Source organism: Vicugna pacos, chromosome 19 (genome assembly GCF_048564905.1).
Source record: "Vicugna pacos chromosome 19, VicPac4, whole genome shotgun sequence".
Classification (NCBI taxonomy): Eukaryota; Metazoa; Chordata; class Mammalia; order Artiodactyla; family Camelidae; genus Vicugna; species Vicugna pacos.
Window position 1 is genome coordinate 46666669 of NC_133005.1, and position 17157 is coordinate 46683825.

Genomic DNA, 17157 nt, shown 5'->3' on the forward strand with positions numbered 1-17157 from the left:
TTAGCATTCAGGTGATGTAGTGTGTAGGAAGGTGTCTGGGTCTCAGCCGGTGTCTGTCCAGGCAACAGCGTATCTGGCGATCAGGGCATCGTGTGATGTCATATGCGTTGTATATGGGGTGTGCTGCACTTGGTGTCTTTCTGTCTGTTAGGTGATCATGGGATGCTGGGACACTGTGTATCAGGTATGTTGTGGGTCTGGATGCTGGTGTCATTGTCGCTGTATCAGTGTCTGTGTGTCCAGACTGCAGTGGTCAGTTTCTGCCTCTGTGTATTTGCTCATCTGGTTGCTGTGTGGGTATGTGTGTCAGTGCATGTGCTGCCAAACGTGTGTTTCTTATCTAAGGGCACTGCCCTGTTAGGGTGCTAAATGAGGACCCCAGGAGATAGCTACTTCAGATCTCTGAAACCTGTGAATGGACTTTATCTGGAAAAGGGCTTTTGAAGACATAATGAAGTTAAGGATCTAGAAATGAAGAGATCATTCTGGGTTATCTAGGTAGGCCCAGTGACAAGTGTCCTCGTAGGAGGGTGATGATACCACGGAATCCAGGGTGGAGTGATGGGAGAACCTGGGATAGGTAAGGAAGCGTCTTCCCCTGAGCCCCGGCAGGAGTGCTGTGCAGCTGAATTTCAGGCGTGCGGCCTGAGGAACAGTGAGAAAGTCCATTTCTGGTGTGTTAAGCCTCCCAGTTGTGGTCATTGTTTACAGCAGCCCCAGGAACCTAACACACCTGTGTCCGAGCGTCTGGGTGCGGTCCACAGGGCTGAGCCCTCCTTCATAGCCTTTGCCAGCTAGCCTGGCAGGTCCAGGCGTAAACAGGCACCCTGCCAGGATGGAACACCACTGCCCCCTGGTGGCCACAGCTGGAGACAGCTGGTCCCTGACTCCCTACCCCACGTGCCTGGTTGGCCAGAGCGGGACACCACGCTTAGGTCGCTTGAGAACCGAGTTTATTTCTGGTCTTTTTGTCAGAGTGTAAAAAAGTTAGCACAGAACAAGGAAGACAAGACAAGCATGGTGGGGCCAAGGGGACAAGACAAGGAGGGGGAAGGAGGGACGGGAAGGGCTCCCGGAAAGGGAGCTGTCCTGATGGCAGGAGGTGGCCAGGGGCACTTGGGGCAGCCAGACAGTATAAGGAGCTTCCCGTGAGGGACACAAGGGATGGGAGGCACCAGGCGAGTTGTTCGAGTTCCACTTGGGACCTACACACCCAGCCTCCCATCCTGAGGCCAACTCAGGGCACAGAGAAGGGGCTGGAGGCTCAGCCTCATCTGTCCCTGAGATTTTCAGAGTCCCCTAGGGGAGTAAGTGGGCAGAGGAGCAAGAGGGTGGGGGTGCCAGGACCACCCTTGCTATCCCTCTGCTGGGCAACGCCAGCCAGCCCCAGACCTGGGACTTTCTGGCCCACAGGGCAGTTGCTCAGATGCTGGCTGGGTCTCCAGTGGGTGGGGCATGGGATGCAGCCATCAGGACAGTTCTTGTGTGGACCCGGGATTTCCTGGGAAAGGGACAGTGGGAATGCCCACCCATGACTATGCCTCAAAGGTGGTCTCCATGACCCTGGGAGGAGAGGGACGTTTCCAAACCAAAGGCCAGGACACGGCTGAGCCCGGTGCTGGGTATGGGGTGTGGGGTCCTCACTGTGCCACTCGGGTCTCAGGTGCGTGTCCCAGTTCCCGCAGGTAGCCGAGAGTGTGGTGAGAATTTATGAGAATAGAGGAGTGAAAGCAGTTGGCCCGCTGCCCTGCCAGGCCAACACTGATGCCCATCCTCTGGGCCGGGAAAGGGGAGGGCACACGCCAAAGGGAGCCTTGGCAGTTTGTCCCACCTGTGCGGGCAGTTCTCTGGGTGCTTGGGGAGGGCCTAAACAGGGGGCAGACCTCCAGCCCTGGGAGAGAGCAGGATGCCTACAGGACATGTGACTTAGCAGGCGATGGAGAACAGACATTAATGGGGTGAGGGGGACATAAATAAACAGGCTCCCTGGGAGTCTAGGGGACGTCCAAACCCACTCTGGCTCCAGGTGGCTGTCCTGCATGCTGCCAGCAGCACCAGGGGGTGGGCCTGGGCTCAGGTCCTAGGACGAAGGGCCACACTCAAGCAGCCCCTGCCCGCCCAATCCCAGGCACAGCCCAGAGTGCACAGCCAGAGGTGGCTGGAGGTGGCAATTCTGGTCCCACCTATCCACGGGACTGGCCTCAGCCCCTGGGGCCTCTTGCAGGGTCCCAGAGGGGCTGCGCGGCCAGCTCTGCCTCGTCCTTGTCAGGGGCTCCGGTCACAGTGCTGAGGTCTGGGGTTCAAGCCTCAAGCAGCAGCTAGGACGTGTTTCCAAAGGAAGCTACGGGGTGGATGGGGGTAAGGAGGGTTGGGGATTTCCAGCATCATCCACTCTGCCCTGAGTGCCGGATGGACCTTACTGGGGTCCCGCACTGCTGAGGTCAACTCACCCACCCTACTCTGGGACCTCAAAGCCCAGCCCCTCCCTCCCTGCCCCCCCAGGCCTTTCCAAACCTCTCTGGCACTCTTGGCTCCTCCCACTGACCTTGGCTGAGCAGCTGCAGGCTCCGCCCCTCCTCGCGCACCTGCAGGCGCAGCACCTGCTGCAGCACCTCCTGCTGCTGTGCCTCCTGTGCCAGCCCCATCCGTTGCAGCTTCTCTGCATTCAGCCGCAGCAGCGCCCGGCCTGGGGGGTGGGGAGATGGGTCGAGCCGAGGTCAGCATCCAAGGGGCTTCAAGGGCAAAGGCAGAGAGAGAGAGAAGGGGGAGGGGGACACAGAGAGACTCAAAGACAGGGAAGGAGGGAGAGAAGGAAAGATGGGTTGGGTGGGGGGAGGCAGAGACACAGAGGGTGACTCAGAGAGACAGGGAAAGAGAGGGAGATAGGCAGAGGAGGACAGGGATGAACAGAGACTGGCCAGAGCAAAGCTGGGTGCAAACTGAAGCAGAGAGACTGGGAACAACGATGAAGATGCTGCAAAAAGATGAAGATGCTGCAAAGAGACAAAGACCCAGAGGAGAGGACGACACAAAGAAGACAGAAGCGGGGAGGGGCGAGGGGGCTCTCTCTCTAGTGCCCCTGGGTCCCTGGGCCTCCTGCACCCCAGCCCCTGGAGCCCTCCAGCCCCCAGGCCCACACCGGTGATGGCATGCTGAGAGAAGGCCTCCACGTAGACGAGGTAGTTGTGGGGACAGTGCTTCTTGAGCCACTTGCAGACGTCCTGCTGACTCCACAGGACCACCGGCCTCGTCAGGCCACCCAGCGAGGGACTCGTGTGGTATAGGCCATAGTGGTCAGAGTACCGGCCCTGTGGGGAGAGGGGTGGCTGGTGGAGCAAGGTGGTGAGGAGGGCGGGGGCTCAGGGGGGTGTAGCAGGTGGGTACCTGGGGGGCCTCTGTGCCTGGCTGTTGCAGGAGCTTGACTGGCCGGCCGCCAGCTGCCCTCTGGCTGCGGGAGTCGTGCCATGTGAGGCTGGTGCCTGGTGTCCGAGGCAGGTGGCAGGGGATGCTCTCGGCAGACACTGTGTGCTCCAGGAGGGTCCGACAGAAGCTGAAGTGGGCAGTGGCTGCAGAGCAGGAGTGCTAGGTCAGAGTGGTCAGGGCCAGGCCAGAGGCTCCTTGCCCGGAGCCAGCTTCCTACTTGGCCCACTTTCCCTCTGCTGCTTTCCCACTAGGGGTTCCCAAGCCCCCAAAGCAGATGGAAGCTTGCGAGAACTGTCCTGAGGACTCCACCCAGCCCAAAGCTGAAGAACTGGAAACACCTCTCCCTGTCAGAGTCCACAGTCTGTGCTCTGGGGAAAGGATAGATTCTGTTTAATTAGAGAGAGATATGCCCACCAGGAAGTCCAGCACTCAGAGCCAGGCGAGGGGCTACCCTGAGACAGCCCAGCGCTGCCTTGTCTTGGGCTGGCACGTGCCACATCAGACCAGGGCCCGTGCACAGGACTTGCCTATGAGGAAACTCTGGCCCCATGGTCCTGGAAGACCCTGTGTGGTGGGGATACCCTCATGGGTGAGCTACCCACCCCTTGTCATCAAAGGCACTCAGTCTATGCCACCAGACCTGGCGTTGGAGGCTTGGCCTCTGTCCAGTTGTGCTCGCTGGCTGTGACAAGAAGCCTGAACTTTGGGCAAGCTGACGGGGTTCCTGCTCCCTTACCTCCCACAGGCCCCTGGCCCCAGGGCAGCTCCTGTGCGTGGAGGGTGTCCAGAGGGCATGGGCTGCTTCGTAGAAGCGGGCAGGGTGCAGCCAGGTGCTCAGGGACCAAGGGTGATGCCTTGTGCTTTATATTCCAATACCAACTTCATTACATTCATCAAGTTTTGGTTTTCCCGTAATTTCTGTGCTGATTGCTGACATGACTCCGGGGAGGGCAGGCACCTGGATGGGCCCCTCCCAAGATCTTGCACAGGTCTTGGTACACAGGAAGTGCCCAGAAACATTGTGAATGAATGGCTGGATGGAGGAAGGCTCTGCTTGGTGTCCACAAGTCAACAGAGCCCTAGGGAGAGACAGGAAGTGGGACCCAGCCTTTCCCCCATCTTTATAGCACACAGGCCCACCAGCAGGATCAGGCTCCCCTTCCAGGGTCCTTGACCTAACCCATTCATCAGGAGAGTGAGAGACCTTCCCCCAACAGATACAGCTCATCCCCCCACACACACTGAGGGCAGGGTTTGGTGATGTGCCCAGGAGGTCTCGGTAATGGGGGAAACCCACATCTTACTCCCCCTCCTTCCACCCCATAAGATGCCTCCTTCCTCCTCATATTTGCAACTTTGGGAATCGGTAATTTGAGGTCTGGGGTATGAGAGAGGGCGTGGCCAGTGTGGCCGCGGCCCGGAGGTGGCTTCTAGTACCATGGGAGAAGACTTGTTCTAAGCCAACACCGTTCAGGGGACAGGCGTCTGGGTGACAGGGCTTCGCCTAGCTGGGCCTTATACCAGCCAGGCCCAGGCCGGAGAACCAGTCGGACGCCTCTGCCTGCGCCGCACCTGTCCGGGACCCGCCAGACCCCTCCCATTTCCTGCCTGCGCTCAGGGAGGGATCTCCATCTGTTCAACGGGCCGTCGCTCCCTCTCAGCCCCAACGTCAGAATTCCAGTAGGAAATGGGGTGGGGGCTCCCGAGACCGGCTGTGGCCTCGGCCACCACTCTGCTCCACTGCAGGGGCTGGGGAAGATTTTCTCCGCGCAGAGGAAAAAGTGACCGCAGGGTGGTGCTAGCCTGGGGGACAGGAGCCCCCGCAGGTCACCTCCCCCAAGCTAAGGCGCGCTGATCCCTAAGGCCTGACCGCCGCCCCTTCATCCCCGCCCCAGCGCAGGACAAAGACACCAGGGACCCTGTTTGGCCGGGACGCACCCCCGACTCCGAATGCAGCCGCCGTTCGGAGTCCGCCAGGACCCGCCCCTGTCCCTCTAGGTCCTCGAGCCCCCAGCCCGCGATATCCCCCGCTCCCGGGTCCAGCCCCGCTCACCGTCCACATCCCGGCGCTCCCCGAAGCCGGTGCGCACAGCCCCGGCTCGGCCTCGCGGGGGGCTCAGTTTAGTCCTCAGCTCCGTGAACATGGGGCCCGCGGGTCCCCAGCCCAGCCGGTGCACACGCCCCTCGCCGGGCGCAGGGCGGCCCGTGCGGCCAGCGGGGAACGCGCGCCGCCGCCCCACCCCAACCGGCCCCGCGCCCGAGCCGGTCCCCGCGCCCGGCGAGTCTGCGCGGCGAGGCACCTGCCGCTGAGCTTGAGAGCGGGGCGCGCTCCGGGAGCTCCGAGTTTTGTCGGCGGCGCGCGGACCTGCGTACGCGAAGGGTGTCTGCCGCGGCGAGGGGCATCCGTGCGCACCTAGGCATGGGACTGTGCACCTACAAGGGGTCCAGGCTCTGAAGGATCTGAGGCAGGGACGTAGGGGTGCGTTAGTTCCCTGTGTGTGTGGAGGGTGGGGGAGTATCCTACCTGCTTCTGGGACCTTCTGCCCACTGGGACCCAGGTCGAGGGCCCAGACCCCCCACCACCACCACCAGGTCCCTCCATTCTCCCATGTCGGTTTACTTATTTATTCCTTTATTCGTGCATTCTCTGGGCCTCTCTGGAGGGCTCTCCTTCAAATGGCCACTCACTTTCCTAGAGAAGCCAGTTTGACCCTCTCTTGCCCCCCACCACCCTATGAAGGTTAGGAGGGCAGCTGGGATCTCTCTCTTTCCCTCTGTAGCCCCAGAATCTGACTCAGTGCCCACGGCGTGTCACTCCAAGGGGCTCAGCTGGGAACAAGGAGGAGAGAGAAACTCGGAGGAGGCCACAGCAGACAGGAGGGATGTGTCTGGTTCATGACCCCTGTGAGAAGTGTTTGGGTGGGCTGGGGGCTACCTGGTCCAGCAGAAGACCAGACTTGTGACTAGCTTTTTGCCTGCTCTGCCAAAGAGACCGAAGGCTCTCCCCAGGTGTATATGGGGGCCAGAGGATGTCCCACACCCACCCCAGCAAAGGTGCACACGGACAGGCAGACATGCATGCAGAGGACAGTCTTGCGTATCCACCTAAAACGTGAGCACAGATGATCTGACTTGCACCAGTGCCCACCAACACACTCAAGTAGATTTGCACTGAATCCACCCACATGCTGTGACCGCCTATGCCCACACACTGACTTATTCTGTTGCATTTATTTATTTTCATCAATTAGCTGCTTAGGGTCTGGGCTCCCACCGTCATCGGAATCACCAGAATCACCGAATGTTCAGGGTATGGTGGGGGTGTGAGTGGGGCTTGTATAGGTAGGTACCAGCGCCAGGACTGAGCCCAGAAATCTGAGTGCGAAGAGCCAAGGCAGCAGTCTGCACACGGGGGCACCGCAATCACGACGCATACACTCCGCACAAGCTTACACACTGGCTAGGTGTGCAGCCCTCTCAGATGTGTTAGGCCCTGCCCCAAGCCAGGGCGACTCTGAAGGGCAGGGTGGGCGGCTCAGGGGTCCCTGACGACGGGGCCGGCTTAGGGTGGAAGGGGACCCATGGGTCCTGCTCGTACAGGCAGGTCTCGGAAATGCATCGAGAACAGGCAGTGAGAAGGGACGCCCCAGGCTCAGTGCCGAGGTCCTGCGGAGCTAGTCCAGGAAGATGTCACCAGCCCCCCGCGCCGCGAGCAGGCGCTGCCGCGCGTGCGCTCGCCGCATCTCGGCCTCTCCGTAGCGTCCGGAAACCACCGGAAGCCGCGGGAAGTCGCGTTTCGGGAACTTCCGCCCGAGGAATCCATGGGGGCGGGGCTCCGCTTTGCTTCCGGGCCGCGGGTGACGCTGGCCGGCGGCCTCTTCCCGCGGCGGGGCCTGGGGCAGCTGTGGTCTTTCGCCTCGGTCGCGGCCTCTGTCCCGTTCCTTCCCGGTCGTTGGTATCACCAGCGCCATGAACAAGAAGAAGAAGCCGTTCCTGGGCATGCCCGCGCCGCTCGGCTACGTGCCGGGGCTGGGCCGGGGGTGAGGCCTGGGGCGGGCCGCGCGCTGGGCGCAGGGGCCCGGGCAGGACCCGCCGGAGGCGGCCGGGTCGGGGCAGCCGTCGGCGGCGCGGGGAGGGCGAGAGTAGTGCTTGTGCGGGGTCTGAAGGGTGCCGGGCGGCGTGGCGCGGTCCGTGAGGGAAGACGGGCGCTCTGGGTTAGGACAGACCCGAGGGAGGCGCCTGCCGCCAAGGGGGGGAAACCTGGACTTCGCGCGTCGGCTCCGAGCCCGGTTTTCGTCTCCGAGGTGGGTGGTGACACCGTCTTGCTGTCGCAGGGGCGAGGGGCCGAGCCCCTGTCACGTAGTCAGAGCTCCGGGGCCACCCTCCCCAGGCCGGGCAGACCCCCGGCCTTGTCGTGAGCCTACCTGATTCTCTCCCCACAGCCCCGGCCACTCGCTCTGCCGTGTTGGCCGTCATGCACTGCTTGTCCAGACTCCCAGCTCCCCAAGGCCGGATGGCATGTGTGAGGCGTCAGAGTCCCCCGTGCCTGCCACACAGATGACTGCCATAAATTGAGTAAACAAGCAGTCATTGTCATCCTGTTTGTTGTTCGTTTGGTTAGGAAGACGGTTGTTTCTCCTGTTGGGCATATTATGGGTGAATTATGTTACGGATGTCACAATCTGGGGTACACACAAGTCTAAGATACTGACACCATCTTCAGAGAATCTGTAGTTTACTAGGAGAGATGTGGTATTTGCATAAATAAGTACACAGAGGAACAGATTTAGAACTCGGGTTCTAGCAATCAACATTTGAGCCAGTTTGGGGTAAGATTCAAGGTTAGGAGAAACTGATGTTTTCTATGTTGGGCAGTTGAGGAAAGAGACGAGGCATGGAGGAAGAGGAAGGAATTGCCAGGAGTCTGTGCGAGTAGAATGTGTAGTGGGTGGAGGTCACAGGAACCAGAGCTCCTGCAGGCACTGGAGAGGCAGAGCTGTGCTGAAGCAGAGGAAGGTTACCTGCGGGGGAGCTAACTTTGTTGCCAGCTGTGATGGGAGGAGGGATTTTGGAGGTAGACCCGAAGGACTTGGTGATGGCGGGGAGGAGGCAAAGCTCATGCCGTGGTGCCCAGGATGCACCGCCACTGTCAGCTGAAACAGCTCAGAGCAGCTGCAAGGTGGTCACAGAAGAGGACCTCTGACTGGGCCAAGGGGTCTGAGGTCCTGCTTGGATTTGGAGAGGAAGGTGATTAGCAGGTTGTTGAAAACGGGAAACTGGGACTTGGATGAGGAGAGGGTTCTGGTACCCTGGCGAATCTCTGTCAAGGAGGTTGGAGGGTGGCAGAAGATGGCCTTGGTAACCACCTCAGTTTTCCCTCCTGAGGAGAACAGATCTCTGATGTTTGGGAGCATGGCCTTGTGTGGTTCCTGCCACCGGCACCTTGGGAGGTTTCCCAGAGGAGTTGGAGGTGTTGTCACATGGCTACCATGGAGGGAAGAGCCCAGGGACAAGGCCAGCCAGATAATCAAGCATCTTGGGGTCTCCTGCAGTGCCACTGGCTTCACCACCCGGTCAGACATTGGGCCTGCCCGCGATGCCAATGATCCGGTCGATGACCGCCATGCGCCCCCAGGCAAGCGGACGGTGGGGGACCAGATGAAGAAGAGCCAAGCTGCGGACGATGATGACGAGGACCTGAACGACACCAACTACGATGAGGTGACCCGTGCTGGCTGGCTGGCCGGCGCCCACTTTCCCCACTTCTCACCCTGCTTCTCACCCTACTTCTCACCCTGTGACCCTGTGCGCTGCGGGCACTGGGGGTGGCGGGACACTTGCTATCTCAGCTGCTCACGGACTGGGGGGCTCGCTCAGTGTGAGGGGGAGCAGGAAAAGTGGAAAGAAATACACACTGTCTTCAGAAGAGGTGCGCTTGCACATGTTAGAGCTGCTGCGTTGGGTTTTGTCTCGACTGGGCTTTAATAAACATTTTAAGTGGAATTGGTGGTAATATTTGCTTTCTTTTGCTTTAGCAGTCATCTTCTTAGTTGGTATTTGGTCAGCCGAAGTTTTTTATAGGCGTGTTATGACAGATGGCATTTCTCCCCAGAAGAAAAGATTTTTAAAAATTCAATTCTGAAATAATTTTTTTTTATTTTGTTGTTTGGTGGGGGAGGTAGTTAGATTACTTATCTATCAATTTTTCAGAGGAGGTCCTGGGGATTGAACCCAGGACTTTGTGCATGCTAAGATGTGCTCTGCCACTTGAGCTATGCCCTCCCACCTCAGTTCTGAAATAATTTTAAATTTACAGGGACTTCCAAAAGTAACATGAAGAATTTCTGCATACCCTTCACAAGCTTCTCCCCATCTTACATGACCCTAGTACTATTCTTGAGGGAGGTTAAAACTGACGCAGCACTGTTAACTAACCTCCAGATCTTTTCTGAATTCTACTGGTTTTTCCACCTCTGTCATCATGTTTCTGGCCCAGGACCAAGGCCAGGATCCCACGTTGCATCTGTGTCCCCTTCTGTGTCTCTTCTGATTGGTGCAGATACTCTGCCTCTCATGCCCTTGACTCTTGAAGAGTAATCATCAGCTCTTTTCTTATCCCTCAGTTGGGGTTTGACTATTTAAAAAAATGCTTAGCAAGCATTTTGCAGCCATACATGCTCTGTTTCTGCTGGTGGGGGCTGTGCTGGAGGAGAGGCTGATCTCTGTTATGTGCTTCTCAGTTTAACGGCTATGCTGGGAGCCTCTTCTCAAGCGGGCCCTACGAGAAGGATGACGAGGAGGCGGATGCTATCTACGCGGCTCTGGATAAAAGAATGGATGAAAGGAGGAAAGAGAGACGGTAAAGCTCTTCACACTCTATTTATCCAACTTCTAAAAAAAGTTTTACTTTGATTTATTTCAGACTTGGAGAAAAGTTGAGTTTTACTTTGATTTATTTCAGACTTGGAGAAAAGTTGCAAGAATAATATGTGTGTCTGCTCAGCTTTGCGGTCACCTGCGTCTTTCTTTAAGGCAGTCACACTTGGAAAACCCTGGGCTGTTGCAGAGTAGCCTGGGAACTGGAGTGGAGAGCTTTCTAGAAGTCAGCAGAATTTGGGGGATTAGTCTGACTACACGTCAGGGTTACCATCTTTGAAATGTGTGTGGTGATGTTGATCACTGTGCACTAGGTAAATTAAAGGTTAACTGAAGATGACAGGTGAACATTTCAGTCCTTGTGGGCAGGTGCTGTGTCTGGAGAATCTCGGTCCACACAGCAGGGCTGGGCTGGGCTGGGCTGGGCTGGGCTGGTGGGGACAGACTGCGTGAGCCTGGGGGAGCGAGGCCCAGGCAGGCCGAAGGAGGATGTGCTTTGAGTCTTTGGGGGTCTGTTGAGGGAAGACCACTCTCCCGCAGGGGCCCTCGGGTGGATGTGCTGCATTGAACTTAGTTCCAGCACGTCTGCTGTGTTGATGTCACCTCCGTGGCAGCTTTCTGATTCCTTGTCCTTTCTGAGGAAATTTATGCAAAGTCAGCACAAGGTCTTGCAAACTATAATAAGTTTTATTACTTTATACTTTTTTAAAGTGTTTTATTATAGAATGAATACATTCTTATTGTAGACTATCAGGGCAGTGAGAGTAAGTGTGAATAAGAGGATGACACTTACTTGTAAGTCTGGAATGTAACATTTAACATATTGGCTCACTTTTTTCTTTCTGTTGCTCATCATAGGTACAATTTTGTTACTTCCCATAATATATGTAAATTTTAAAAATTTTCACGGTTTTTTTTCAAGGTTTTTTTTTTTAGAACTTTTTTGGTACTACTTAATTAATTAATTAGTTAACCAATTTTTGGGAGGAGGTAATTAGGTTTATTTGTTTATTTTTTAATGGAGGTACTGGGGGTTGAACCCAGGACCTTGTACATGCTAAACATATGCTCTACCACTGAGCTATATCCTCCCCTCAAGATTACTTTAGAAAAGAGAAATACTGCTTTTCAGTGGAGGTTTAGAAAAATGTTATTAAGTCAGTGTGCGTGAATTTATATAGGTATGTATACATATATGTATGGTAATTAAATGTGCATGGTTTGTGTATTAAAGAAGGTTTGATTCCAGTCTTCTGGCATTCATTCATTAACACATAGAAAGCTGTCGTATTAAGTGGTTTTAGGGAAGTGTTGTCTTTTGAGAAGTTTTTGCAGGACAGACAGGTAGAGGGAGCGGTGGGGCGGACACGCACGCCCTGTGTGGTCTCTGTGCTGCACACAGTTTGCACATTTGCTTCTTCTGCATCCGCAGGTGGTCTTCGCTGGGTCCCTCAGGGTGTCTTCACCCCAGCACCGAGTAGTCCATCTTTGTTAGCCAGTCCACATCCCATTTTCCCTGCTTGTGCCCAGAACAGCATAGAACTGCCTTTTCCGGGCCAGGACACAGTCGGAGCCACCCCTCAGCGTGTGTCCTGCCTCCGCCCATCTCCTCAGGGTGCCCTTTTACTTGTTACGCTTTCAGCATTTCCTGAGGAATGGAAAATTGGAGCCTGAGGCTTGATTAAAATCAGGTGGAACGTCTTCAGCCAGAAAACCTGGCGGGGATGTCTGTGTGTGCTTTCTGTCAGGAGCCATGATGTCAGACCATCTCCAGCCCACGGAAGGGTGTTTGTCTTTTCTAGGCATTCGTTTGTCGTAATACTTTCACATTCCCACCTGACCTTCTAGAGGAAAGTGTACATCTCAGTGTTGGGAAGTCTTAGCTGCTGGGCTCATGTCCACTGCAGTTTACCCTGCTTAGTTGATACTTTGCCAGTTTCCCACTGCTCTTTGTGTTCACATCTGACCTGGTCCTAAATCACCAGTAACCTAGGAGCTCTCAGTTCCTGGAGGCCAGTTAGCATGTGGGTGACGCTGTAGACCATTAGTTCCGGCAGACGAGCAGGGGACAGCTGGTTTGTTGCAGGTGACTCAACTTGGAAGGGTGGGAGGCAGTGACAGACTGAGCAGAGAGCTGGATGGACAAGTGGAGCAGTGGTTCAGATTTCCTTCTGAGTTGAGTGTTCAGGGGATGGCCCTACGGAGTTTTGTCGAATTTCGAAGCAGTAAACACACTTGTGTTCAAATGCAAGTATTTATCAGAGTAAGGCAGTGGGGTTTTTTTAGTGAATTTCTGCATGTTTTCATTTGGTAGAGAATTGAATTATTTGTGAATATATCCATTGTTGCCTTAAAATGTATTTGATTTAGGTGCTGAGTGTGTGGAATTACTCGTTTGGTGATTTAATTAGGATTAGTAAAATGACTGTTTCAGTATGGACATCTGGTATTTATAACCTCTGCACGCATTTTACTTCCTAGGGAGCAAAGGGAGAAAGAAGAAATTGAGAAATACCGTATGGAACGCCCCAAAATCCAGCAGCAGTTCTCAGATCTCAAGGTGAGCAGATGGGTGGAACTGTTGCTCACACGCTGCCCAGCAGAGAGCAGACTGCTCTGGGGTGAAACTGATGAGACTGTGCTAACTTTGCTTTTTGTTTAGTTCACATGGAAGGAAGGTCCCTTCTTTGTGTGTTTACTTACACGTATATGCAGGCAAAAGCCTCTCCTCACCAAAAAAGTTGGGATGAATGAGTTTACTTTCTTTGTAACTTTAACTCCATTTAGATGTAGGGTTTTCTAAACTCTGTCTTCTGGGCTTTGACAGTTTGCGTCTGAGTGAAGTAGAGCTGGTCCAACAAGTTGATTTTCCAAATGAAAGAGATAACTGTCTTTACATCAAAGTCCTTTCTAGGGCATGATGATTTGGGGAACAAGGGTCAGGGAAAGCGTAGTTTTTCTTGTGCATGTGAAATTCTGCCAGAGAATTAATGTTTTGGGGGCCGACGCTTGCAGAGGAAGTTGGCAGAAGTCACGGAGGAAGAGTGGCTGAGCATCCCTGAGGTTGGCGACGCCAGGAACAAGCGCCAGCGGAACCCACGCTACGAGAAGCTGACCCCTGTTCCCGACAGCTTCTTTGCCAAACACTTACAGACTGGAGAGAACCACACTTCGGTGGATCCCCGACAGACTGTGAGCATCTGAGGAGGGTGGCTCCTTTCTGGTGGGAAAGATGAGTGGTGGGAGGGGGGTGAGGTGCTGGGGTTGGAGGAGGTGTTCCTGCAGGTCAGCAGCTGTGCTGCTCAGCAGTTCCCGCATCAGGCTACATGGAGGGATTTTGGAAAGATGAGGTTCTCCCATGTGAAAACACAAGCCAGCATCTTGTGCTTTCTCCCCTCAGCAATTTGGAGGCCTTAACACCCCCTATCCGGGCGGACTGAACACTCCATACCCAGGTGGAATGACTCCTGGACTGATGACACCTGGCACAGGCGAGCTGGACATGAGGAAGATCGGCCAAGCCAGGAATACCCTGATGGACATGAGGCTGAGCCAGGTGTGGTTTGTGTCCCGTGTGGGTCCCTGTAGATCACATCAAAGGTGTTTTGTTTTGATTCTTAAGCAGATACGTATTTGTGAAAAGTTCATCTTTTGAAGTGCTTTGTCACAAGTCAAGCAGACCAGTGATGACATACTGGTCCTTGTCCCTTTAGGAAAAGTGGCCGGACTCTGCACTCTGGCCGGCCTGTGTAGCCACCGGTGGGGTGGGCGTAGGGGCAGTGCACTGAGTGCCAGCAGCGGAGGGCCAGCCCCGGTGTGGTTCTCCTGCTCCCTCAGGCCTCAGGCTGACGCAGGTGATGGAAGGCTGCTTGAGGGGCGCCAAACGAAGGCCACATGCTTCCCACTGACATACCAACACCCTTCCCACTCCAAAAGCAGTGATTGTGCATGCTTTCTTCTTGCACCTAGCAGTTGTGCTGGTTCCTAGGGGCACGCTCTTGGTTCAGTGCTCGTGAAAACCCTGTCTCATCCTGACATGCACATCAGAAACCGTGAAGGAAATCCTTTTCAAATTTGACTACATGCAAATTACAAACGTTTGCATAATAGAAAGCACCATAAAGTCAAAGGAACCAACACACTGAAGAAGAGTCATCATGCACAAGAAGCCCAGAGGCAGAGCAGCGTGTGTGGAGGGAAGTGTGTCCACCCAGAGGCGTTTGCACATGCCAAGGACGTGTCCAGGGCTCCACGCCCAAGCCACCAAGGAATGCTTTGTGTAAACATTTTTAAGGAAAATTTTCACACATACTTAGAAGTAGAAATTAGTAGAGTGAGCTACTCAGCCATTACTGTTTGATGCAGTGGTAAATTTTTAAATTTTAATTGGATTTTTGCTGTACTACTTGAAATTTTTATGGTGAGCAAATGTTTTACAATAAAAAAAAACTTAGAAGCTTACAGATCTGAAAAACCACATTTTCATGTTACTAAGTATGTATTTTATAAATGGGAGAGCAGTTCGTTGTGTGTGAGTATCATGGTTTAATCTTTGATGGGCCTTTTGGGTGGTTTCTACTTTTTTTTTTTGCATTTTTGTATGGTCAGTTCACAATGTGTCAATTTCTGGTGTACAGCACAATGTTTGGGTCATACGTGTACATACACGTATTCATTTCCATGTTCTTTTTCATTATAGGCTACTATAAAATTCAGAATATAGTTTTCTGTGCTGTACAGTATAAACTTGTTGTTTATCTATTTTATATGTAGTAGTCAGTATCTGCAAAATCTCGAACTCCCGATTTACCCCTTCCCACCCAGGGTTCCACTTTTCCTGCGATCACAGAGCCTGTTTTGGTGAGCTCCTTGTGCTTGTCTCTGCAGATGTCAGTAATCATTTTTATAGTATCTTTAGTGAAATTGTTGGATCTGCATATTTTCACTTAAGTGCAGAACTGTCACTCCACACTCAGCGTCATGGGTGAGCGTGCCTGTGTGGTCACACCACTGGCAGCCCTGGTCAGAGGGGTGTTGCCTTTGTCTTGGCCAGTCTGAAGGGCACAGCCCCCCCAAGCCCCCCACTCAGCCTGCACTCCTGTTTGGGAGGAGCTGAGCCTCTCTGTGCTGGTCCCTGGCGCCCCTTCTGTGAAGTGCCTCTGCTGTCAGTTGCCCGCTTCCCTCTCGACATTGTTTTATTGCCAGTATCGTTTATGTTTGCGTGTGTCTTTTTCAGTTCATTGTTGCTTTCACACCTTTGCGTGGAATATAGAAATACTTTCTGTAAAAAACTTTATCATGGTACTTTTTTGTGCTAAAATACATGTAATGTAAAGTTTACGTTTCTAAGTGTATAGTTCAGTGGCGTTAAATGCATTCATATTGTGCAGCCTTCGCCACCATCTGTCTCCAGAACCTTCTCATCTTCCCAAACTGAAACTCTGTCCCCATTAGACACGAACTCTCCATCGCCTCCCCCAGCCCCTCGCAACCCCATTCTGCTTTCTGTCTCTGACTTGACTTCTCTAGGAACTTCAGACGAATAGAGTCGTACCGTGTTTGTCCTTTTAGGACTGGGTCATTTCACTGAGGCTCGCTTACATCCTCAGGGCTCGCCCACGTTGCAGGACATGTCAGGATATCCTTCCTGTTTAAAGCTGAATAATGCGACACTGTATGCCCGCACACACCACATTTTGTTTATCTGTTCATCTGTCACAACGCTTGGGCTGCTTCCACCTTTTGGTGGGATTTGGGGTGGTTGCGAGCCGTACTGCTGTGAGCCTTGGTGTACAAGTGTCTGATCAGGTTCCTGTTTTCAATTCTTTGGGGTATATACCCAGAATGGAATTGCTGGATCACGTGATAATTCTAGGTTTAATTTTTGAAGACCCACCATACTGTTTTCCACAGCAGCTGCACCATTTTAGATTTCCAGCATGGCAGCGCTGCACAGGGGCTCCAGCTTTTCCATGTGCTTGACAACGCTTGTTGTTTCCTGGCTTTTTGATGGTAGCCGTCCTGATGAGTGTGAAGTAGTGGTTTCCATTCGCATTTCCCTGATTGGTGATTTATATCTCTTCCTTGGAGACATATTTGTTTAAGTCCTTTGCCCATTTTTTTTAAAGGACTTTTTTCTTTTTAAGAGAGCTTTTAGATCACAGCAAAGTCTTGAGGAAGGTTCAGAGATTTCCCATGTGCACACACACAGTCTCCCCCGTGGTCAACATCCTCCAGAGAGTGGTGTGTTTGTTAAATTCATAAACCTATGTTGTATCTCATCATCACCCAAGTCCATAGTTTGCACTGGGTGTGAACATGATTCACGGTGTTGTGTGTTCTGTGCGTTTGGACAAGTGTGCAATGACACGTATCCACCATTACAGTGTCACGCAGCAGTTGCACTGCCCTCAAGGTCCCTTGTGTTCTGTCTGGTCCTCCCTCTCTTCTACCAACTTCTCATCTTTTACTATGTCTGTAGTTTTGCCTTTTCCGGAGTGTCATATAGTTGGAACCTTTTCAGACAGGCTTCTTTTACTTAGTTATATTCATTTAAAGTTCCTCCATGTCTTTTCGTGGCTTGAAACTTACTTCTTTTTAGCTGAACGATATTCCACTGTCTGGACGCACCCCAGTTTATTTATTCATTCACCTGCTGAAGGACATCCTGGTTGCTTCTGCGTTTTGGCAGTTGTGAATAAAATGCCTGTAAATGTAGGAGGTTTTTGTGTGGATGTGAGTTTTCAGCTCTTCTGGGTAAATACCAGGGAGTGCAGTTGCTGGATCGTGTGGTAGGAACTCGCTGGACTGTCTGCAGAGTGGCCGCTCCGTTCCGCATCCCCAGCAACAGCGAGCGAG

General features: G+C 53.6%; 2 protein-coding genes across 3 annotated transcripts in view; one reads left to right on the forward strand and one right to left on the reverse strand.

Annotated features, from left to right (window-relative positions):
- Positions 1-945: 945 nt before the first annotated feature.
- On the reverse strand, positions 946-5689 carry SAMD10 (sterile alpha motif domain containing 10). Its single transcript, XM_031687951.2, has 5 exons — positions 5477-5689; positions 3385-3566; positions 3140-3308; positions 2546-2686; positions 946-2341 (listed from the first exon to the last, which is right to left on the reverse strand). Exons 1-5 carry the CDS (start codon positions 5565-5567, stop codon positions 2319-2321), a joined length of 606 nt encoding a protein of 201 aa, XP_031543811.2. The 5' UTR covers positions 5568-5689; the 3' UTR covers positions 946-2318.
- Positions 5690-7249: 1560 nt separating this feature from the next.
- The window catches only part of PRPF6 (pre-mRNA processing factor 6), a 37138-nt gene continuing 27230 nt past the window's right edge, over positions 7250-17157 (forward strand). The window contains exons 1-6 of one of the 2 annotated variants that reach the window (XM_072944608.1): positions 7250-7463; positions 8976-9144; positions 10164-10282; positions 12781-12859; positions 13315-13491; positions 13700-13855. In XM_072944608.1, the coding sequence (XP_072800709.1) occupies positions 7393-7463; positions 8976-9144; positions 10164-10282; positions 12781-12859; positions 13315-13491; positions 13700-13855 (771 nt within the window). In that variant the 5' untranslated portion in view covers positions 7250-7392. Of the gene's footprint in view, positions 7464-8757; positions 9145-10163; positions 10283-12780; positions 12860-13314; positions 13492-13699; positions 13856-17157 lie in introns of those variants that run through there. The other variant, XM_031687598.2, reaches the window with a different exon arrangement.

Coding starts and splice junctions, on each gene's coding strand:
- SAMD10 (XM_031687951.2), bottom strand. CDS start 5,567: ATGTTCACGGAGCTGAGGACTAAACTGAGCCCCCCGCGAGGCCGAGCC. Junction 3,567..5,476: donor GGAGCGCCGGGATGTGGACG/GTGAGCGGGGCT, acceptor CCTGCTCTGCAG/CCACTGCCCACTTCAGCTTC. Junction 3,309..3,384: donor CAGGCACAGAGGCCCCCCAG/GTACCCACCTGC, acceptor CTCTCCCCACAG/GGCCGGTACTCTGACCACTA.